The sequence below is a fragment of the Pangasianodon hypophthalmus genome, chromosome 7 (genome assembly GCF_027358585.1).
Source record: "Pangasianodon hypophthalmus isolate fPanHyp1 chromosome 7, fPanHyp1.pri, whole genome shotgun sequence".
NCBI classification, from domain to species: Eukaryota; Metazoa; Chordata; class Actinopteri; order Siluriformes; family Pangasiidae; genus Pangasianodon; species Pangasianodon hypophthalmus.
This window is the reverse complement of record NC_069716.1, coordinates 24,405,616-24,430,095: the sequence shown is the minus strand read 5'-3', so window position 1 is coordinate 24,430,095 and position 24,480 is coordinate 24,405,616. Positions and strand designations below refer to the sequence as shown.

Sequence of the window (24,480 nt, the reverse complement as noted above, 5' to 3'; positions counted from 1 at the left end):
CACAGTCAACTTGATCAAATCCAGTTTGCGTAGATGCCACAACCACATCAAGGCCTGCTCAAACACTGCCTGCTCAAGGCCTGCTCAAACACTGCCTGCTCTCACTCTCTCACTTGCTCTTCATACATTTTCATTTGCTGAAGGTTTTTTTTTTTTTTTTTTAATTAATTAATTAATTTTATTTTATTTTGTAGTGAAAAAAGATTAAATTGTGTGGTTGGATTTTATTTTATTTAAATTTTTTAAATGAAGTCTTAAGAAAAAGTGACACCTAACGTTGACCTCAAACTTTTTATTGGCTATAACTGGCTCAGGCATGTAATGATTAACAGTGACTCCGCCTACTTGCCACGCCCACTGGTTCCCAAAGCTTGACATACTCTCCATGGAACTTTCCATATGAATGGTGTTAAGTGTGAAGTGTTAAAAAGTGAGACCATGTTAAAAAGTGTCTTGACTTATAATCTGACTAAATTAAATACTGATATTGATTAATATAGATTTTTAACCTTCACCCAAGAGTACTATAACATTTTTAGCTCTGTAAGATTCTGACACAATTACCATACACTATAAAAAAAACAAGTTTAATATTAATTACATTTAGCATAAAATATGTTTGTTATTTTTCTTATGCTTGAATAGCATTTTCAGATCTGTTCATTAATCAGAAAAGACAGACTCATCAACTAGCATTTAATTCCTTCTGTACTGCTGACACACACACACACACAGCCAAGGCGACGACGGTACTCTTATAATAACACAATTAAGTTGATATTAGTTAATTATTAAATTGTTATCTCAGTTTCTTTGACCAGATCCGAGTAATTATTCACTGTGTTTCCACTTAAGTATATTTTTTTCATTTTTCATCATCAATCACCTATTATTAAAATCAGTTCAATATAATTCCAGCAATTAAAATCAGTTCAATTTAAAACCAAACAAACCGCATTGTCTTCATGTTGTGTGTGTGTATTTACAAATACCACACAGAAACTGAATGTGTAATAAATATGTAACGTGTTAACAAGAGAGTGTCGTTATAATGTAACCAATACCGTGGCTGCAGTGGAACAGACTACTCTCTAACACAGGGGTGTTCAAAGATATAACGTTTGTTTTGGTTTTAAGATTCTATGAAATTTGAGACATAGATGCACTAAGAGTGACGGATTAAATAAAGTGAAAGATTTAGCTTTCTTCCCTAATAAATATGCGAGGATTATTGGAGACTTTCTCTTTCTTCTTTCCTTTCAAACGCACAAATGGTTTAACCGGCATCAATATATAAATAGGGTTGGAACGCTCTTAATAATGGCGTAGGTTTCTCTGAGGAAACTGAGGGAAGAAAAGGGAACCACACAAAATGTGAAACACTTTTATATATATATATATATATATATATATATATATATATATATATATATATATATATATATATATATATATATAAATTTTTTTAAAGAAAATAATGAAGTTGAAAACAAAATGAAGGAAAACAGCTGTAGTCTGGTTATTTCATCTTGCTAACCGTTTATGCTAGCTAACCGGTTAGCTGGTTTACCTCAGCAGGTAGTTTTCATATTAGCGTCATTTGGCAGACCAGAAAAAATGAAGAAAAGGTAAGAAATGGAAATGGGTAGGGAGGTATTAATTAGGGTTTAAAATGCAGTGTAATAATTTGTCAACATGTGATTTATATTTTTAGACCCAGCCCAAGCTGGTTATTGGTTCCTTTAGCAGTAATGTAGGAGAAAGCTATTTGGTATTTTTCGCCTTTAAATGGAAATACAAAATTAATTATAAACTGTTTTATGATTGGTTGGGCTATGTAAAATTTAACTAGCAAACTAATATTTGAACCTATAAGTGCCTGGTCTGTCGAGGTGTTTCAGGATGTGATACAGTCCCATGTTGACTGCATCATCCACTGACCTGTTTGCTCGATAAGCAAACTGATGGGGGTCCAGTGATGTCCTTCAGCTGGGCCAACACCAGGCTCTCAGTATCTCAGTCTCTCTCTCTAAGGTGTTGGGCCATAAAAAACACTTCAGTGCACCTTGGCATGGATTATACAAGTCTCTAGAACTGTGCTGGAACTGTACCTTTCTTCCATAAGATATCACATATGTGTTCAGTTGAGATCTGGTGACTGTGAAGGCCGTACCATATGATTATTTTCATCCTTATCAAACCATTTGTCAATTTGGAAGAGACCACTCTCATCAGGATAGAAATGTTTCATCATATGATAAAAATGATAATTAAGAAGAACTTTGGGGACGAGTGGAACCAAACCATGCAACCAAAATGCCTCCCACAGCTTAACAGAGCTACCAGTTGTTGTTGTTGTTGTTGTTGTTGTTGTTGTTTTTAGGGGTCCAAGCACTCAAGATGCTGAAACCCTATTGTTTTTGTTAGAATTTTTCTTATTATTATTCTAATTGTCCACTTTGTGGAATTGTGCAGACCAAACCATAAGCCGTATGGATTTGGTATGTACAGGTAGTACTCCGTGCCCCTACCCAGGCAAGCGAGATGGGCCCGGTCGGCCTAATGCTGGTACTATAGTGCAAACGTTTACCTTTTGGCCCATATCCTATGAACCGTGAGCCCTACAAACAAATTTTTTTTCCACTGATTCCCTGGGTTCTTGGATTCCTTGAGGTATGTGGTAATGCAGGTATTTTCAAAATGCGGAGAACTCTCTGTATTCTCAGTAGCCTAAAGAATTTACAGGGTAAAAACTATCTGCCTTTTGCAAATACCTGTGTTACCGTATAGCATTACCACATGACTTGGAAGTCTCATTGTGTTTGCAGAGAAGAAAGATCATGAAAAACACAAACTTTATTCATGAAATGGGCAACACTTAATATGTTAAATACTTTTACCTCCTTTTTTTTATTACACGGGGGACTTACACAATATTAGGCAGGTGATTTTAATGTTATGGCTGGTTGGTGTATATTTGGTATTATATACTGAATATTTAATCCTCCCTTCTTTTTCATTGAGAGTATATTATTTTATGTTAAATATAAACAATTTTTGAGCTCATTCATTCAGTTTTTACATGTGCTACTGTTTTGCCAGCAACATGGTAGCAAGCCTTAATATCATGACACATATTGTGTATTGTGAAAAGTAATTAAAACCATAATTAACAGAAATAGTATTAGAATAATATTAAACAGCATTACATTTGAAAAATCTAATACTTTAAAGATGCTTTAATATATTAACTTTTTTTAATCATATAATCATATTCATTTAGAGGCACTTTTTTCTCTCTCATTTTTATGATCACTGCCTTACCAAAACTATTTGCTTCCTTTCTAAGGAAGGAGACTAGAGGAGAAGAGCGCAGAGTTTACTGCATCACCACCATGATCCTACAGTGACTGGAACAACCAACATGCATGATGGCACATACCGAACGGAGGATGGATAGAGGTTTTCAACACCATCCTGCTTGTCGGTGTTGATAGAGGTGCAGCAGAAAAACATGGCTGTTTCAGGTTAGTAGTGATGCAGATCTCTGAGAAAAAAAACAGCGAAACAGAAAAACATACCATTCAGAGAAAAACTCATCAATTCTGGTAGTAATGAATGGACAAGAATTATCAAACACTGTCAAGGATGGACAAGAATTAAAAAAGCACTGTCAAGCTGTACAAACTGGTGTCACTTTGAACCACTGACCACCAGTTTCAAGGGTCATTTCCCTCTACAATACAATCTACAATATGGTACCATAATAACATACACAAATCAGCATTGATGTTACTATATACTGTGTATAATAACAAACCAAAAAGAAAAAGCATATATTTATGTGCATATATTTTGTGCAAATTGCAATTATTCATAAATAATTATTAGTTATTATTATCTACATATCTACAGTGTATTGAGCATTAAACTGTCTATATAAATGTGTGTGTGTGTGTTTTGACAGGAAGTTGGAGGGCATTAGGACCCAGAGGATGTCAGACATTAGGAGGAGGAAAGCTGAAGCAGGCACTTCTGTCCCACCCTAAAGCAAGGGAGGAGAAGTTGAACTACATTCCTGCTATCAACAATCCTGCTGCTGCTACTACCGATCAGGTTTAAGCGAAAAACTGCATTTTGTGTTAGGTATGTGTGTTAGGTGAGCAGGTCAGAGTGCAAGCTCAGTGAGGAGTGTGTGTTTGAGCTCGCCTGCTTTCATGTTTGTTTTCAGAAAACAGTAGGAAGGAGGAGTCGTGTGATCAAATAAAACAAGACCAGACGTCCAAGAGGAGCGTCAAGTGAAAGCAGGTACTTGTTCTTTATCCCAACTCACTGCTTTAACACTATCTCGCTCTCTCTCTCTCTCTCTCTCACTCTCTCTTTCACACATACTGACTCTCTGCTGTTGTCTTCCTGGTTGCTTCTGACTTTGTGTGTAAGTTGAATGTGGTTTCCCATTGTTTCCCGTTGCACATATAGCTTATAAATGTGTTACACTGCCATGAGCATGCAAATGTGCTTCTACAACTTTTTCGTTTTCACTCTGAGCCCAACACAACCATTAAACCATTATTTAATTTGATACAAAATCTCACGCTAACCAATTGCCTGCAATTACTTGCCTTCCCATAGTCTGCATTTTTGGCAGCCCTTTTATCTGATGCAAAAAACTTATCAGAATCCAGTCCAAACAAAGCTGAGCAGTTAATGTTAATCATGCACCACATAACTACTTCTGCAATTATAAGAATACCTCAGCAGAAAATTGCAGTCGATCAGCTAAGACATGTTTGTTTATAGAAGTTTTACACTAGAGCTGTGAAGCTTATGTTGCTAACAAATAATGAAAGTACAATAATGAAAGATTAAAGAGTGTTTAGTTATATAGTGAGGTTTTCTGACAGATATTTAAGGCAGATATTTATATAATGGTTTTTGTTGCAAGAGAAAGGTTGTTTACAGTTGATTTTATACCAAACTGTTTATTACAGTTTATTACAATTTATTACAGATACTACAGTTAACACAGTGTGTGTTTGGAATGTGCCTGCGCAGCCATTGAATGAAATACATGGCATCACAATTATTTTTAAGCAAATAGTGTGATAACTGGATATTCAGATGGATTGTCTTACTTAACAAAAATGTTTTTGCTTTAGTTTTAGTACCATACTAATGAGCAATAATATTCTTTTACGTTTTCGTTCATGATGAAATTGCTCTTGAGTTACATCTGCTCTTGAGTTACTGAAAATCTGATAGACTTTGGGCTTTAAACTTAACCAAGAGCATTATTTATTTTATTTATCTATCTCACACAGTGTTCCACAGGTACATCAGGATGTCTTCTCTGAAGCAGCAGCAGGACAGCGTCTCCAGCATGGCAGAGGCAGTGGCCCCTGAGTCGTGGTCCAAGGTTAGCTGTCCATGTTGTGTTTCATCTGAGGTGGAGCCACTGGTTCTGATTCAACTGGCTGAGAATGTGGAGTCCAACACCAAGCAGTGGATCATGGACATGATCTCAGCACCTAATAGGGCAGGAGGTGAGAGAAGACTGCAGATCAACCCCTGCAAAACAATAGTCAAAGCTAAGAGTACTTCACCTTTTGATACCTGTGTGTGGCTATGTTCGTGGCACTTAGGAATGTCAGGATTTGTACCAGTGTTCTGCCAGATACTTGAAATTTGAGATTCACAACTGATACTCCATATGAAAAATGGTCTTGTGCTTCCTTTGTATCTGTATCACATCATCATTACAAAATAATTATGTTACTTGTGTGGGTGCATATGAGCAGGACTTAATGTGATGGGGTACACAAGGGGGTGCTGTAACCTTCATTTCAAAAAATGACAAGAATCCATCCCTATGGTAAAACTGTCATACCTCTTTTCCAGTTAACCCTATTACGTAAATTATGATGTTCAGAAGATTTACGCCACAAGTTGGACATATTGTCACCAAACTAAAGTTACAATTGAAGAGAATTATACATACTGAGGAAAGAAATGCAGTGATGACCAGCATTAACCAGTGAATTCTGTATGAAGTTCATTTTCAGACATGGGTTGGATGCAAATGCAGGGTTTCACTGGAATGATCGAGGCAGACAAATTAGTTTGCAGTGATCCATTACTGACACACTACTTACCGTAATCTAATTGTGCATGGATACCATGCAACCATAACTTTTTACTGTATCGCTCCAGTGTTCAAACAGTGAGTGTGATGATTGTAGTTACGCAGACGTATTTTACACATTTATTGACAGCATTTAACAACTGCAATTAGATCTCTGGTATGGTCTAATCAGCAGTTTTTATGATTTATTAAACATATCAAAAATGAACAATAAGGATGGGGACATGTATTTAACAGAAACTCACATGAAGGTCTTAAATAGTAAAAACATTATGAAATCTGTGAATATTTTATTTGTATTATTGAACTTTAATATTGACCTGTATAGATAAGTACTGCATGGCTGTTTGACTGAAAATTAATTAATGTACTTTACATTTTCCCATCATTATTGGTTGCCACCAAATAATTAACAATAAGTACTGAATGGATATTTGATCGAAAACAAAATGGTGGTCTTTTGTGCAGTAATGTAAACACTACAGATGTGGATATTGATTTTTTTTTTAAAGCATTTCTTTATTGTGTATCAATAGGCCCCTGTGTCATACATTTCATCCTGTGACTACAGTTAATATAGTATTGTATCTGCTTTAGTTCAGTGAATGTTTGAGTGCTAAATCATACAGGAAAACCTTCACTGTGTCCCTCTCTCCCTCCTCTGCTGTGTGTTTTAGGGGCACACCTACTCGTACACCCTGGTGAAGATGCCAGCTGGGGTCGGATTGTGGTTGCAGCTCCTCGCTGTACCTTACTCAGGGCCACAGAAGAGCTGGGACTCTGTAAAGCTGACAAAGAGGGCAATATGAACTTGTTTTCCTTTCATGACCGTAACAACTTTAATAACATCAGTAAGTAATGAGCGGGATCTTGCTACTTGATGCAATTTGCAGCAATGTCTAGAAAGGGAATGTGGACAATGATATTAATAATCGTTTATGAAGAGCAAGGTGAGGTATAGATCAGTGCATAGACAACTTGGCCCCATAGATAGATAATTGAAATATTTTAGATAATTGACATATTTTGGATGAATAATAATGAAGCCAACTAAAAGACAATTATAAATAATACATTATAATTATGTTTGAATCATTTTGTATTTATAGCTACAAGGCTGTTTGTGTAGCAGCTGTGTTCTGTGTGTAGATGACATGCAGAAGTTCTTGACTCTGGCTGAGAGACAGTACATCGTCCAGCATGAGCTGGAGTCCATGAGAGCCGTGAAAGACCAGCGCATCCCTGGAATACCTGGAGACAAGGGCATCCTTAAATCCAGACAGAACATATGTGAGTTACAGCATGTTTGTCACTGGAGAGAGAGAGAGAGAGAGAGAGAGAGAGAGAGATACTAAATAGAAATACTAGGAAAAGTGACACTGATGTTCACCTTGTACAATACCTGGGGTAAAAAAGCAAAAAAAAAAACAGTATATTTCAGGGAAAGATAGTTATGTTTTGATGATTATTTGTGCTGATTCCTTATAAGGACTATGAAAATATGAATATGTGGATCTTGGATAAATACTGTCTGATGGCTGCATGTTCGAACAACAGAGCCATTACATTTAAAGGTATGCAAATAATGTTCTGGCTTTGGAGCACAGAAACACTGGACTGTGTGTCTGCCAGTAGATATTTTTCTGTCTCAGTCTGTTTCTGTGAATTGCATTACAGCACATTTTGCGCAGAGTGGAGACTGAAGCAGAAAGAGGGTGTGTATGCAAAACCATTAGGTATTGCGTTGTCTCTCTTTTTGAAGTGCCATCCACAATGTTTATATATAGAGTGGAGACAGACAGGGAGAGTGTGTATGTAAGAGTCCCTCTCATTCTCTCTCTCTCTCTCTCTCTCTCTCTCTCTCTCTCTCTCTCTCAATTGCTTAGTCATGCTGCACTTAACCCCCTCTTGCACAGTGATGCTAACATGGTAATGCTATGGCCATCTCTCTCTCTCTCTCTCTCTCTCTCTCTCTCTCTCTCTGTGCTGTAGTTCAGAAGCTGCAGAAAGCAGGAGTGATCCAGGATGTTTTCCCCCTGTGTGATGAGAAGAAGCTAAATGCTCTCGGCAAAGAGTGGTATTTACAGAAACGCTTGTGGGGACAGCCTTTAGGTACACACACATTTTGTATAGTGACATTTCAGTACAGGACTATGTATATATGCAACGTATATATATTTTGTAAGTATGTAACTGTCTATAAGTAATACAAATGTTCTTCACCTAATCTTAAACCTTAACCTTACCAACCACAAAGATTGGTTCAGTTTTGAAAAAAGAAGCAAATAGCTTTTATAAACTGCACTTTATAGTGAGGGGAAATGAATATTCAGGCACATTGGTTTTGTTGTTTAACATACTTCCTCTGCATATATCCACTTCAGATTTACACACAAAATGTCTTTTGAGTTTGTACATAAGTATAAACAAAAAAGTATGTATTCATAAACATAAACAAAGATTTGTTTAAAAAACAAAATTGATCGTAGAAAAAAATATAGGACAGGAACAGCAGTTACACAGAGAACAATAAGCAATGAACTGTACCACTATCATCTCCATTCCTTCACCTCAGGCAAACCTCCTCTGTTAAAAAGAAAGTGCAAATCAGAAGAGAAGAATCAAAAGAGACAAACCAGAACTCTTTATGAACAATATACTCTGGTCAGATGAGATATACTCTGGTCACTCTTTGGCAATAATTCAGCTCGTCATGTTTGGAGAAAGAAGAGTTCTGCATATGATCCCAAGAACACCATAGTCACATCCACGCCATTCAGTACTGAGGTGGGAGCATCATTATATGGGGCTGTGTCTTTGCAAACGGTGCTGGAACATTAGACCTCATGAATGGAGCGATGTTCCTGGACATATTAGAGGAGAGTTTAATCTCATCGGCCAAGAAACTGAATCTGGGGAGAAGATGGACGTTTCAAAGAGACAACAACCCCAAGCATACAGCCCAGATAACTCAAGTCCTTGCGTGGCCTAGCTCATCTCCTGACTTGAATCTCTTGAAGTTTTATGGAGGATTTTAAAATAGCAAGTCCATCAGAGGGACCCTCATAACCTTGGGGAATTGAAGATATGTTGACAAGAGGAATGGGCCAAAATTAGACCACAGTGCTTTCAGTGCTAATTACTTCTTACCTTAGATGTCTCAAAGCTGTAACTCCAAAAACAGCTTTGCAACAAATTACAAATTTTGTTAACTTGTGGTGTCTGAATACTTTTGTCCCTATCCATTTTTGTTTTTTAAAACATATTTTGTTAGTGTATACGAGCACTGGAAGTATATTAAATAACATAAATAAAAGTGTCCAAATACTTATTTCCCCTCACTGTACTTTGTGCCTTGCTTGTCATGACAAGGTATGTTACCCTTCTGGTCCATACAATTCACAGAAAAACACACAGAGTTCTACAGGCATGTGCTTACACAGCTGATACACACCCATACATGCACATATGCACACACTGTCAAACAAAAACATCATGTCATGTATTTATAAAGTAATACAAATTCTACTACAGCATACTAGCATATCTTTTCATTTTTGTCACTTTGTTTAAAACCCAACTTACAACATCTTACAATATCTTATTATTTTTTATACTTTGTGTGCCCTGTATTACGTTGGTCCTGTATTGCTTGAATTTTTTGCCATTGCTAATGCCACCATTATCATAAGTGATCATTTCATAATGGCTGTTAATGAATCTTAACATTCTTACTACCAAGAGATAATTATGATTCTAAAATGTTGCAAACATTATACCACTCCAGTGGAAAATTTGTTAAAGGTTGTTTTTATTAGCTCTCACTCTTTCTCATCTCTCCACCACAGACTCCATTCATGCTTACTTCGGCGGTTCCATTGCTTTCTACTTCAGCTTCTTAGACTTCTACACGTGGGCCCTGGTACCTCCAGCAGTTCTGGGCTTCTTCATAACCTTCTTCCTTCCTGGAGCCCTGCCTCCTGATGGACCTAAAGCAGACAATTCAACCCCTGGCCCGGGTTCCTTGGATGCTGATGACGACCATCTGTCCGTGAGCGCCCACATGGTGCAGGCTGTGTTCAGCATGATCTGGTCGACTGTGTTCATAGAGCTGTGGAAGAGACGAAGAGCTGCACTGTCATACCGCTGGGGGGCACTGACACTAACCGAGGAGTTCCAGGAACCACGGCCTGGTTTCCAGGGCGAGGTGGGAATCAATCCTGTGACGGGCAGAAGAGAGCCACTCTTCCCCAATTGGCAGAGGCAGATGCGGGTGGGCCTGGTCTCTATGCCTGTAGTGGGACTTTTCCTTGGACTTGTTGTCCTCGGCATGATGGGATTTTATTATTGTGAAAGCACCATGGCTTCAATTCACAAGGCTTCTGGATCCATTATAACGGCCACGTTGTCCTACCTGCCCTCCGTCATTCACATTGTCTACACCAACATGCTGGGGAATGCCTACCGCACGGTTGCACTGAAGCTCACCGAGTGGGGTAAAGCAGAGACAGCATATTCTTTCATTATTTCAGACACAATGTCTAAATGATATTGACAGTGCATGAATCCCTTGTCATTTTAACAACACTTTGGTGATCATGTCATCAGGGTTCATCCAACATCATCGAAATCTCAGAATCACTGAGCCTTTCACACTATACAACTTTAATCAATTGCAGTCAGTTGTTTGGTGTTGTAAGGGTGGGCATACTAAATGACCACTCATAGATAAGGCGCACACACTACATGATTTTTCTCCTCGAGAGATACCTGCCGACACACACCTGATCCCCAAATCCAGCTTTTTCACAAAAATAAACGTAAGAGCTGCCTATGTGTCTTTGTGACTTTGTCACTATTGTGTATGGGGAAAAAAGAGAATGTGAAGGAAATATCGGTTGGGGAGTATATTGAAAAGGAATGTTTTATAGTGAAAAACTGTTTTTATATTGTGTGCAAGCAGGAGTCAGGTCATATTTGCTTTTATTTTTTGCTGTCCCTAACAACCATTTGGTATGACATTGATTTCCTCTTAGACACTCATCGGCTGTTTTTTCACTGTACTTGCAACTATTCTTTGTGGGGCTCACACTATGCGATTCATTGCCGAGAAAATCAAACATGCTTTAAAATATCAGAGCCTCAGAGAAAATTGCAACGCTGAATCGTTCGCACTGTGCAAGTGGTTGCTGTGGGCGTACACAGCGAGCAGTCGCCGAGCTGGGGGGTGTGGACACTGAGTGCTAAAATTAGGGGAACTGATAAAGCTGGGAAATTGGTGCTAAAATCATGTAGTGTGCACCAGGCTTAAAGTGCTTAAAATACCTGAATTTAATTTAAACTGAAGTCCTTAAAAGCCTGTATAAGAGGCCTTTTTGCTTGAAAGTGCATAAATAACTCTTAAGGGTACCTGAGATCATTTGGACTGAGTTCAGTATGTGGTCCACGGAACTGATCACATTCGCCTTGGGTGCGATTCAAGTATAAATGGGTGCAAGCCACAAAAAGTATGTTAAAGCAGTATGCTTATAATAAGGGCAAATGACAAAAGAATGCTTAAATGATGAAAGAATGCTTAAAACTGATGTTTAACTCTCTCTCTCTTGTTTCTCAGAGAACCACAGAGAAGAATCGGCTTTTCAGAATCATCACACCACTAAAGTTCTAGTGGTGAGTCACACTAATTTCTCATTTTTCACTCTGCTGTCTCTGTCTCTGTCTCCCTCTCTCTCCCTCTCTCTCTCTCTCTCTCTCTCAGTGCATGCAGGGAGGGCAAAGGAGGTGACTTTTCTGACTTTGTTTTACTCAGTTTTAGATCTTTTGAATTTATTTAACTAAATTCATAATTTAAACAAATTATAGTTTGTGTATGCTTAATGATAATTTAATTATAGTTATCACTATAAAAACTTATATTTTCCAGAGTTTATTGCATGTCTAGTATAATCAGTTGATTGTGAGTTTACTGTAGAAGCTACAGGTAAAAATAAACTGGCAGGGGCTAAAAAATGCCATTTGTAAGATGACATTAATTACAACATTAAACATTGGAAAGAATACCTACCATGTGTATCTCCCCTTCCCCTCCCATAAATACACACTTCTGTTAAGCAGTTATTACCACAGCAGGTATTCTCTTCTAAAAGTCCCAGGTGGATTTTGAATGCTGATAAGTGCAAAACCCAAAGGACATTACAGTGACATTCAGAGCTAAGTGAAGTCATTTCTCACTCTCTCTTTCTTCCAGTTTACCTTTTTCAACAACTTTGCTGTGCTGTTCCACATTGCCTTTTTCAAACAGGACCTGCACCTCCTACGCAAGGTGAGACAAGCCCACTTTTTTTTTTGTCTTTATGCATTTAATTAATGCATGCATTCTTAATATTCATTTTTAATTTTTAAACATTTATTCTGTGTGCATTTTCATTCCTTCTCCCATGTGTGCAGAGGCTGTCATCGCTGCTGATCTTGTCTCAGGTGGTGAACCAGTTCACGGAGGTGGTGGTGCCGTATGTAGTAGATCGTTTCTACAGCTCTTCACAGAAAGGGCTGAAGGAGGACGACCCAGCCGCTGATCACATGCAGGCTGAAGGCAGTCTGCCCCCATTTCCTGTGAGTTCTCCTACTCTCAGCATAAAACAGTACATTAGAAACTTACATAGGCATTAGGAGTACATACAGGGTTTATTTTGTTTGCTGCAGAGAAAAACATTAAATTTATCTGTAGTGTTTAACAAATAGATATTTTATATAAATAAACAAATCTAATTGTTTATTTAATGCTCATTTTTGGTGAACATTTTTTGTGTGTGTTTTCTGGATTGTACCCCATTTGTCTCCAACTTTAGTAAACACTAATTCCCACTCATTGGCTGAGTCTCCTCTGTTGCACGACCTATTCGTGAAGGGTGTAGACCAACATGTGCTACCTCCGAAACATGTGAAGCTGTTGCATCTTATAGAACTGCTGTGCATGCCACATTATAGTGCAGCTGAAAGCATTGGAGGGCTTGCATGGTGGTGCAGTGGGTAACATTGCTGCTTCACAGATCTAGGATCCCTGATTCAATGCTGAGCTCAGGTTACTCTCTGTGTGGAGTTTCACATGTTCTCTCCAAGTTCACGTGGGTCTTTTCTGGGTTCTCCAGTTTCCTACCACTGCCCAAAAACACACACATAGGTAGAACTGCCTATGCCAAATTTGACCATATGTGTGAATGACTGTGTGAATGTGCATGCCCTGCAGTGGACTAAGGTGAATTCTCTGGGGTGAATCCCATCTGGGGTGAATTCTCCTGCCTGACCAGGATAGGCCCTGGATCCACTGTGTCCCTGATCAGTATAAAGTGCTTACTGAAGATGAATGAATGAAAGAAGAATAGACTAGAAGAAGATGATACATGATACTTACAGATTCTCATGATTTACTGGAGGTGTTCTGTGCCCTAAGCAGAGAGGAAGGCCATCCTTCCCCCCCAGAGAGCAAGGCAATTGTGCTCGTTCAGACTCTGAGTCATGATCAGCATCTTGCAATAGGGTAAAAGAATGCTTTACTGCATTTTGACGTTAGAAATTTGTGACCACATGGACAAAAACCAATACTACAAATCATCAGTTTCTTCACTGTTGTCTAGGACAAATTTGTCCAGAACCATGACTGTGTGTGTGTATTTGTTTGTTTGTAGGGTCTGTTTCTGGAGTACATTGAGCTGCTGGTGCAATTTGGTTATCTGAGTCTCTTCTCATGTGTGTATCCACTCACGGCCGTGCTTCTGCTAATTAACAACATCACAGAGATCCGCGGAGATGCCTACAAGATCTGCCGCCTCTTTCGAAAGCCCTTCTCTCCACCCGAGGCCGGCATAGGCGTGTGGCAGGTGACACACACATTCATACCTGGCCACTGGGCCACGCTGCAAAGGACTTTACACTGATGACTCATAGGACACGAGAATCCTGTACTCAGAACTGCTGTGTTGAATGAAGTGGGGGTGTGACCATATCTGTACAGTACAAACATGGACACACCCTGTTCTGAAACAGTGCAAAAAAGTATGGAAGGTTTAGGAAGTAATATGTTGTAGCATCTTACATAAAACAGAAACTATACAGCAAACTAGAATATTTTCCTAAACATTTGATTAGTGGATTGGACAATTTACAACACGTCTGTTTGAATGTGTCTCCCTCTAACAGCTGATAGAACACTTCCTCTTTTGTGTGTATTTTTGGTGTCCTTTTGCTTATTCTGTGTGTGTGTATGTGTGTGTGTGTGTGTGTGTGTGTGTGTGTGTGCACTCCTCAGGCAGCATTTGAGGTGTTGGCGTTTTTCTCGGTCATGTCGAACTGTTGGCTGTTGTTTTTAGCTCCACGAATAAAAATGTTCACTCAGGATGCCGGACTAAACCCAAGCACTGTGCTGATATTCATCATCATGGTGGAGGTTAGAGACACACACACACACACACACACACACACACACACATACATACACATTAGGGCTGTCAAATCTTATTTTAAAGTTTTTGTTTTAATTTTAATTACTTAACAGAGGGAACAGTAGCAGAGGCAGCACAAACATTAGCAGTAGCAAACCACCTGTCCCTCTGACAAACCATGGAAATAAAAACCCTCCCAGCTGAGTCACACACAGTGCTATGCACACTGCTGTATACACTCCACAGACATTATTTTTGACCTATTAGCTCTCATCCATTAAAGAATAAGACCTGAGAGCCAGGTGACCTTCATTAATAGCGTTATGTTTTTGTTTCTGCAGCACATTTTGATTGTGGCGAAACTGATTCTGGCCTTTATTATTCCTGACGAACCAGACTGGGTCCTAATCAAGAGGCAACAGATTGAATATTGCACAATGATGGCCCTCAAAGAGCAGGTAGGGTGTGGCATTACTGCACCACAATACAATGCCTTGCACACATATTTGTGCCCTTGAACTTTTCCGCATTTTCCACAGTCTACAGCCTAAAATCTATAGCCAACAGCAGTCCTGTGGTCAGAAGCTGATTCTGATGAAGGTTGGTTTCAAAAATGGAGAGAAAAATAATCCAGCAAGAGTAAATGATGCATATGTAAATTAAAATTGGGGATCTCAAATAAAAGAACATTTATTCTACAGATAAAATGATCAAATAAGATATAACATATCCATAACAAATCTCATATTAAAATAAATAAAAGCATATAATTGAAAGAAATTAAATAATAAGTCAAGTCCTGCCTAAAGAAAAAACTTGCATAACTTAAAATTCTCCACAAATTCTCCACTGCTATCTCCGGTAGTCATATTATTTCTGTCTGTTATTTGCCACCAGCCCTTCTTGTTATGTTTTATGGTGCATGATTAGATAGATTAATTCAAAAGTGTACATTACTCTTTGCTCCGTTTGTTTACCAAATACAGTCCAATATCTGACTCGTTTTACTGCACTACATTTGTTTGTATGTGAACACACTAGACAGTTATGTACACACAAATTCCTGCCTACAGAAATCAATTAAGTAACTTGAAATGTCCAACTGGTTCCAGACTATTAAGTTTCATTTGTATGTTCTGTATGATTCCACTGACAGGCAACAACACAAAAAAGAAATTCCCAAGTTAGTTTTGCATTATGGAACCTGTCACTTGAAGGACTTCATCTGAGTCAGTATCTTATTAATTAATCTGTACTTCAGGGACAAGGATTAATTTGTTGACATTTTCCCTGGTATAGTCTTATTTACAAAAACAAGGGAGTACATCTGTCTACAGATGGTTAGTGAAGGCCAGTCCACTGTACCAGACCAGATCACAGTCATGCATTCTGTCACTTGTATACCCAGTAGTGTTGCTGGTCCAATACACTCATTCTTATAATGACACCCAAATAACATCAGGTGTCTGATATTCTTGGTGTTACAGTAGTTAGGGAGTAGCTACAATAGAGGGAGAGTAGAGGGAGGACTGACACATTATGTAGAGCCAAATCAAGTAATTGTATGCACCTATAGGCTAAGTGTTCCCGATAAACTGGTAGCATAGTGTATTATTATGTGCCTTTGTGTTAAGAGCCTTAGGCTGTGTATATTGTATTTTTTTTCTACACTGTTAAACCCTGACTTGCTGATTTCAGTAGCTCTGTTTCTGTTTCTCTTCCATCTTACAGAAAGTGAAGCATTCCGATACCGCTGAGCTCCCTCGCTCATAACTCTGAGACGGAGGGAAACGGACACAGAGGTGTGGCATCGGCCAGCTAGTTCAGTACGCCATCACCTTTAATGACTAAGAACTTAGTTTGCTGTTGCACCGTCAGGTATGGGGTGCCAAATGGTGCCTGAACGCTTGTGGGAAATTTGGACCAGTCTAAACAACGACTCAGTGTTTTCCCATAATGGACTGCTGTAGTTAGAAAAAAGGCTTTTTAAAGGCATGTGGTATATAAAATACAGAGCAGGGTACAGAAATTAGTGAGCTAAAAGGGCAATTTACGGCATGTGCTAAAGTTAATTTGCTAGCTCACTAACCCATGTGTTCAGAGCATGCATCCATATGCCCAGGTGTGGTATTTGAAATATTTTTTTATGTATCTTATATGACAAAATGGCACATATGTAATACATCAAGCTTACACTGGTTGTCAACACTAAACGGCAGACAAATCACACCACTTATGCAGTACATTTATGAATATCATTACGTTGTGTCTCAAATCGCATCCTATGACCTCATACATAAAAAGTGTTTAGTGATGATTAGTAGATGATTAGTATAGAATATCCTTGTAAAGGAGAGGTTTGTTAAATTTAACCATTCTGTACTTGGTAAAATGATATTAAATTGCACATGATGTTAAATAAAACAGTGTCAGGCTATAACAATTTTATTTAGCAACAAATTCTCCACTGCCATAACTGTCTGTTATCTGCTAACAGCCCCTCCCCTTCTGTTTTACCGTGCATGATAAGGTAGGTTAATGTAAAAAGTATAAATTACTCTTCACTTAATTTGTTCAGTAAAGACAATCCAACATCTGACTAATTTTACTGTACTATTTTTTCATATTTCTCATTGAAAACACACTAATCAGTTATGCACTCATAATTAGTCTAGAATGGTACATAAATATGTGATTTGAGACACAGCATATACCTTGCACTTCAACTTTACTGCACCTTTATCATCTAGCATCCAAGTAATTTTGCTTGCAGCAACGTCTGTTTATATAAGGTGTGTAGTGGTCATTTGATGCCTTTATGAAATCCAGTCACTGCTGAGTGATGCTTTATTATGCAGCTATTATAAAAAAAACCCAAGGAACCAAAGAGTGAGCATTATACTCACCAAGATGTGCACTGTAATGACAATAAATAAATAAAAAACACAACACAGACATTCATTTGGTTTACTCCGTTTTAATAAATAAATACAAAAATAAATTAATCTCATTGAGACAGAGTCATTGTTTTAATAAGGGTCAATGGGACTCTAGACATAGCCAGATGTCATTCTACCCCGGTCGGTAAACTGGAGACCCGAGACAATGAGAATGAAACTGAAAAAGTGAGGAGTGAGTGGAGAATGGTAATCATGATATGTACGTCTGTCTCCTTTTCTAAAGGTGTAGTCGAATGTTTAGAGCAGGCCTGTAGTCAGAAAGTGTCTGTGAGTAAGCACAGTACAGGTTTGTGCTTTACAACCCTCGTCTATACACACTCAGACAATGATCATTAAAGGAGTAGTGTAAAAAAAATCTAATGTACACAGTTTACACATTATCTAAACTGTCATGGATGCTTCTTTAGTTTTTCACTGGCCCTAATATCCTAAATCTTATATGTGAATTAATGCTCTAATCTTCACATACTTGCTTCAAACAAAATTGTTATACTCATTTTTAACTAAATAAATTTCTAAAATTCAAAGTGGACCTATATTATTATCCACATAACTCCCAGCATTCCAATACAACATTTCACTTTTAAGCTTTGGGAGGCAGGACCTGGGCGACAGAGTGATACCAAGCTGTAGCAACAAGTAAAGGTGGTTCTGCTTGTCCAAAATGTCTGCCCACATAAAATGTCAGCATTCAGCTACACAGTGATATTTTATTCATGTTTATAGATTATAGTGAACACACTGTGTCCTACACCACATCAGCGAGTCTGAAAAACTGCACGTGGTTTGAAGCAGATATTCACATATAAGATTTTGGGTGAGACAAACTTCCATAGCTTCGAAGCTCCAGTGCAAAACTAAAAAGCAAATGTCAGTTAGATTTTTTACATAACCATTCCTTTAGGTGTTAGTTCTTTACACTTTATAGTCTGAAGAACCATATGAAAGGAATAATGGTAAATTCTACAGGCAAACTTCAAACCTCTTTTTTGTGAGGCAGTAATTAATGCACTGACCTTCGATAAAACATTCTGAAACTCTTCCCTATAGACAGGTCATTTGCTCTAAAACACTTCATGGCTAAAGGCCGTAGTCACACTGGAGAACTGTGAAGACTTTAGACAAAGACGTCGATGATATTACCAGAATAATTTTCTTATCTATGGTGTAGCATGATTACAGAACATATAAATTCAGTTCAAGGATTAAATGGATTCTAATGGTTTTTAATGCACCGTATACATTAGAGATACGCTGCACTACAATTATTTAGCATTAGCTCAGATCATTCTGTGTAGGCTGAAGTTTGGCCAGCTTATCTGTCGTTTATTGGAGAGGCTGTCAACATGTCACAAATTGGCATCTATGTTTTGACTGGTCGATGAAACAGTACCGTATATTCAGGACTATAAGTCACACACACACCCTTCAAAAAAAAGTCAAGTTGCTCTTTGCTGTATATCACTAAAATGAAGCCACCATTTTTATACAACAGTTACAGCGTAGCCCTGTGGCGGCTGGTGTACAGTTAACGTTTCAACTACAGCGTTATCTTTATCAAAGCTGCTGAGAATTGAGGTCAACTCATTTTGGTTGTAATGATTGTAGTTATGTATTATAAAAATAAGCAGACAATTACATTAATGCTATGCACATATTACTGACATTGTTCTACTAAATATTCAGTTTAACATCGAACAACCAGGTATTTCGCATTCTATTATTTTGTTCAGACATAGTAAGCGTGTCTGCTGCTATTGGTGTGTGAAATGGACAGCGGAAAACAAATTGAGGTGGCAGTATAAAAGAAAGTTGTGAAGTTAGAGTTGTACTGCTGTCGAAAGCCCAATCAACTTGTACTTGTAATTGAATATACACCATCCCTATTAATATCTTATACTTTTTTTTTTTTTTTTTTTTTTTTTTACAAATATCGGCATATAATTACAAGCACATGTACCTTAAAATGTAAGCAGAAGCAGAGTCTGTTTTGTGATATGTAACTGTTACAAACATAAATCAAAAACCAGCAGAGAGCATGAGAATCATGTCAGTATTAGATGGTGTTAGTTGTGCAAGGACAAAAAAATGTGTCTTATAGTCCAAAAAATAAGGTTGTCTCAGAAAACTGTTTTTGTTAGAGTAAAAGAATTTTGTCCTTCATACTGCAGAAGAACTGAATCATCCACAAAGACCTTAGTGAGAGTAGCCGAAGAACAATAACCGCTACTGCTTTGACTACATTACCTTTGTGAATGTGTGTTATTTGTAGTTATTTATAATTCTACATGTGACTGATGTAAGATCTTGGCTGATTCAGCTTTGCGCAATAGCACTAACAAACAGCGAAACACTTCTGCATTAGGAGAACATTTGCTCTATTCTTAGCCTGTTACTAGTGACAACTTTGAAGTTTTTGTTTCTAAACGTTTTTCTACAACCTCACAATTTTTTCTGGATGCTACTTGTCCTCTCTTCGCTGTTTGATGCCGAGAGCTAGTTTTGTATTTGGTATGTTAGGTGAAAACACAATATTATGTCAATAGCATATACATAGATAATAGCACACATGCTCAAAAGAATATATACACACTGTACATGTCCAGATGTGTCCAAGAGCTTATACTGACAGACTGCTTCCTCAACAGTCAACATGCACCCCGAGGCAAACAAGTTAATTCAAGGTAGTCTCACTCTCTTATGACGGCCCTCTTAAATAAAATTAAATAAAAATGAAGTAAAACAAAAAAAATTATGAATGATATGAAGTCACCATGTTTCTACCATCCCCCTAGTAAGACTCTGATATGATAACATTTTCCAGAATAACCATGTACACATTTGAAACAAAAATAAAAAACATAGCTTCAGGAAGACCAGTCTTCTCTCGTCGGCCTTCACAATAACCTCAGTCCAAGTTCTTGTATCACAGATACGTTCTACATCTTTCCCTGGTCGGCCCAGCCAGCATGATGCTAATACTACTTTGATCAGTGCTAATGTAGCATGCTCATGTATATGTGGTCAAATGCTCTGCATGTCTTTCATGCATCCTGAAACCCGACACACACTCGGGCCAGTACAATAGGGACATTTGTCATTGTGTCAGTGAGTGAGGCTTACTGTAATTTGTAAAGGTGATATTGATGCTACGAGGCTTTGAGAAAATCCAGCTCAGTGCCAGACTCAACAAAGCTACACAAATTCTGCCTAAATTGGTTCAAGTTTTAGTACTGTTTAATGAATAGTTAATAAAATGGAAAGGCTAGTAGCAATATTTTCATTTGGTGTACATTTCCATGTGAGGTAATCCGATTTACGTCTGAACTTGTGGTGAATGATCCAATGACACATTTAACAACTATCTAACTTCAGTACTTTATGATTTAAAGCTGTTCCAATGCAATATAATGCAAGTAGCCCTGAATTCTTGCCCAGTAAATGGTTTTAAATTGGTGTAGCCATACTGTAAAGGAATAACTGTAATATATTGGAAAATGTATTGAAATTACAACATCTAGAGTCCTAGACAGATGATGAAATCATTCTATACACAGCAATGTGAGGCCACCTGACCACTCGTGTTCTAGTTTGCTGTAAAATAAAGTTTTGTCTATGGAGGAAATGCGAATCAACATCCAATTGTGGTAAGACATTTCACGTATAAGTATATATATATATATATATATATATATATATATATATATATATATATATATATGGTATACAGTGCTCCCCATTTCTGGCACTGGCACTGAAAGTATATATATATATATATAAACGTTTTATTCAATGTTTTAAAAGTTAGACAAGTAACTAAGGTTAGCTAGTGCATGTAAAATTGCGAACAAAATGAATATGATTCTGTGGGCAGGGAGGACTCTTGTTTCTGGTAAGTTGTGCCGCTGGAGCAGTGGTTCCAGATGCGCTCACTCAGATATGATTGCAATATTTTCTATTTATATATTGGATCATATTCAATTTTCATATAGGAGCTTTTGCTCAAACTGTTTCTTTAATGTTTGCCCTACGTGTGCCGCTTAATGCTTCACATCTCTTTAGGTAAAGCTCTGCTCTAGAGAAGCTGCTACAGTGCAAAACAACAAGCAACTGTTTTATTCACAGGGCTCCTACACTCTCAAGACATAGGCTAGTTCTAATAAAAGGTCACTGAGATTGCACAAATCGCAAGTAGATATAGATTAGATGTCTATATACACAGCAGCGCTAGGACGTTAGCCGCCACACAGGAAAACAGCAGGGAATGCTGGGTAAAGGGCATTGGAGGCTATGGGTGTACAGTGAATAGATGTGGCTCTGTGTGTGTGTGTGTGTGTGTGTGTGTAGCCAGAGCACCTCCGAGATCACAGTAAGAGACAAGGACATGTGCTGTGTCTTTTAAAAACCCATTACTGGTAAAGAGGGGAGAAAAGCAGGAACTTGTTGACAAGCTTTGTGGAATGCCAGAGAGATCTGGACAGCTTTCAGATGTCTCCCCTATAGCACATGGCAACAGTTATACTGAGCGAAGGGAAGCAGTTTCTCTTTGGATGTGGGCTGGATGTTGAATGACAGAGCTTTCTCACAGAGTGGGAACTGCAGCAGGCGCTCTCGCAGATTCACATTCTTGTTCTTGTTGGAGTCTGTGCCAGCATCCCTGGATCCGCGCTGACCCTGCTGAGGTTTGCCGTATGTCTCCTCCGTCCTCTCGGCTTCTCCAGGCACCTTGCGGGTTTCAACTCCATCTGGTCTCAGGTCCACGCAGTGATTCTTGGGTAGGAATCGCGGAGAGACGCAGGGGGCTGAAATGACACTGGTGTCAAGCAGCCTCGGCTTGGACGGGGTGTTGTTGTTGTCTTCCAGAGTGTCATTGGAGAGTTCACTCTGGCCCCAGCAACACTGCACAGGATCAAGCCTAGGTGGTGCTGGAAATCTGTCTAGCTTCTGGAGGCTCTGATTCTTATGGCCCTCATCTTCAGCTTTGTCTGAGGCTCTTCCTGCTTTTTGGGGTCCTTCAATGTGGTTCTTATCCTCAATCTGTGCTGCTGGTAAAGGTCTGTCTTTCTTCTGAAGGTCCTTATTTCTCTCATCTTCAGCCCTGTCTGAAGCTTTTCGTGCTTTGCTTGGGTCTTCATTTTGGGTCTTCTCTGTCCTGGCCACTGGAAAACATTTGTCTGTCTTCTGAAGGTCTTTCTGTCTTTCACTTTTTGCTCTGTCTGAGGCTTTCACTGCTTTACCTGGATTCTCAGTGTCAACCTCAGTGTGTGCTGCTGACAGTGATTCAGCCAGCTTCTGAAGACTCTGGTTCTGTTCTTTATGCTTATCTGTGCCTGATTCCTCTGTGTGGTTCCTCTCCTCAGTCCTGCCATTTGCAGGAGGCCCAACTAGCTGCTGATGGTCTTTCTGTCTCTCATCTACAGCTCTGTCAGAGGCTTTTCCTTCTTTCCTGGTTCCCTCAGTGTGGTCCTTCTGAACATGAGCTGCTGGTGGAGGTCCACTGGACTTCTGCAGGCTTTGATCCATCTGTTGCTTATCTTCAGACATATATGAGTGCTTTTCTATCTGGGATGCTGTCTCCTCATTTGTTGTTGTTTTTTTGCTGGTGTCATCCCCTTGACTCTCCTCTGTGACTGTCTCCCCCTCTCCTTTAAGCTCCTCATCCTCTGCTAGGACATCAGAAAGCCCATGTCCCTTGCTCTTTTCCTTTCCCCCCAGCTTTTCTGAGACACTTGGAGCTTTTGATACTGAACAACATCTGGGAGAAGTGTCCAGAGGGGGTGTTGCTAATGGCACCAAGCTGGCTTTGCTACATTGTACAACAGGTTGATCTTCCTCTTCCTCCTCCTCCTCTTCTTCCTCACAGATCTGATGCAAAGCTCTAAGACTTTTGACCACCGGAGGTGGGTCTGGAGGTACAGAGCGGAGACTGAGACCTAGGCAAGAGCTGGGATTGCCAAAATCACTGAAGGATGTGTCCTGACGGCTGGGTTTGGGAGCCAGCAGGTCTCCAGACTCACACACTCCCCTTCGGGAGAAACCCGGAGACACGGAACCCAACTGGGTGACATGAGCCAAAGAAGCATCTCTGAGAGCATCAGCCTGAGGGCCCCGGCCTTCCACCAGGTCCAGAGGCTCAGAAAAAGGCCTCCTGTTGAAGAAATAACACACAGATATAATATGGTTGCACATCCCCCCTATTTTGCTAATGCATGGCTGTAAAAGGATTCCTTCAACCAACAAATGATCACACTTGAATGAGATGTATTAGAACAGGGAGTAATTCTTTTATACAGGGCTATGGAAATCTAAGACTATGTAATGTAGTCTATGCAAGTTCTTATATTAGCATAGCTTATTTCTCCTCTACTTACTTGTGAGGAGAAGGCTGTAGATTATAGCATTATAGAACCATTTTTCTAAAAGTTAACTCTACTAATATTATGCTATCATCCACAGTTGAGATGAGTGATGCATGCACACAAACACAGCTGTATTCCACCAGCATATGAAACAAAATCCAAATATAAAAGTATCCTAACAAATCCTATCAATGATCCTAATTTTATCTCTTCAGGTAAGGGCCACTCTTGCCATTCTTTGGCTATCTGAAATCTTTGAGGCCAACAGAAATAAATGTTATGTATTAACATACAGTTGCATTTGCTCTTGGCTTATTTTGTGATTTTGTATATATGCTGCTAGAATGGCAGGAATCAAAATCACTCAACTTTGATACCCACTTCTGAAATTGACATCAATTTCTGAAGTGTCAATCTTGCCAAGTGTGTGACAACCATTATCATAAAACGCAGGACCCTGTTAAACAGGGAACTACAAATGAAACAACAAGCATGTGTATGTATGACAGCTGCACAATATATTGTTTGTTAATCGTTATCAAGATGTTATACTTACTGATAGTGCAGAAGCCTGCAATATG

General features: G+C 38.7%; 2 protein-coding genes across 6 annotated transcripts in view; one reads left to right on the top strand and one right to left on the bottom strand.

Moving 5' to 3' along the window:
- The first annotated feature begins 1,491 nt into the window (after positions 1-1,491).
- ano10b (anoctamin 10b) lies at positions 1,492-17,179 on the top strand. 5 transcript variants are annotated; one of them, XM_026946436.3, is made up of 16 exons: positions 1,492-1,628; positions 3,350-3,527; positions 3,968-4,116; positions 4,232-4,308; positions 5,322-5,543; positions 6,820-6,993; positions 7,292-7,432; positions 8,135-8,254; positions 9,991-10,638; positions 11,757-11,812; positions 12,390-12,464; positions 12,590-12,754; positions 13,828-14,019; positions 14,448-14,585; positions 14,922-15,038; positions 16,312-17,179. In XM_026946436.3, exons 5-16 carry the CDS (start codon positions 5,342-5,344, stop codon positions 16,351-16,353), a joined length of 2,070 nt encoding a protein of 689 aa, XP_026802237.1. In that variant the 5' UTR covers positions 1,492-1,628; positions 3,350-3,527; positions 3,968-4,116; positions 4,232-4,308; positions 5,322-5,341; the 3' UTR covers positions 16,354-17,179. The 5 variants fall into 5 exon arrangements, with proteins under 5 accessions (XP_026802237.1, XP_053091370.1, XP_026802236.1 ...); XM_053235395.1 differs by having other exon boundaries at positions 3,968-4,146; positions 5,332-5,543; XM_026946435.3 differs by having other exon boundaries at positions 3,968-4,146.
- A 362-nt stretch (positions 17,180-17,541) lies between these two features.
- snrkb (SNF related kinase b) overlaps positions 17,542-24,480 on the bottom strand; it is a 28,763-nt gene continuing 21,824 nt past the window's right edge. Inside the window, exon 6 of the mRNA XM_026946481.3 lies at positions 17,542-23,688. Coding sequence (XP_026802282.3) covers positions 22,038-23,688 — 1,651 coding nt within the window. The 3' untranslated portion in view covers positions 17,542-22,037. The remainder of the gene's footprint in view (positions 23,689-24,480) is intronic.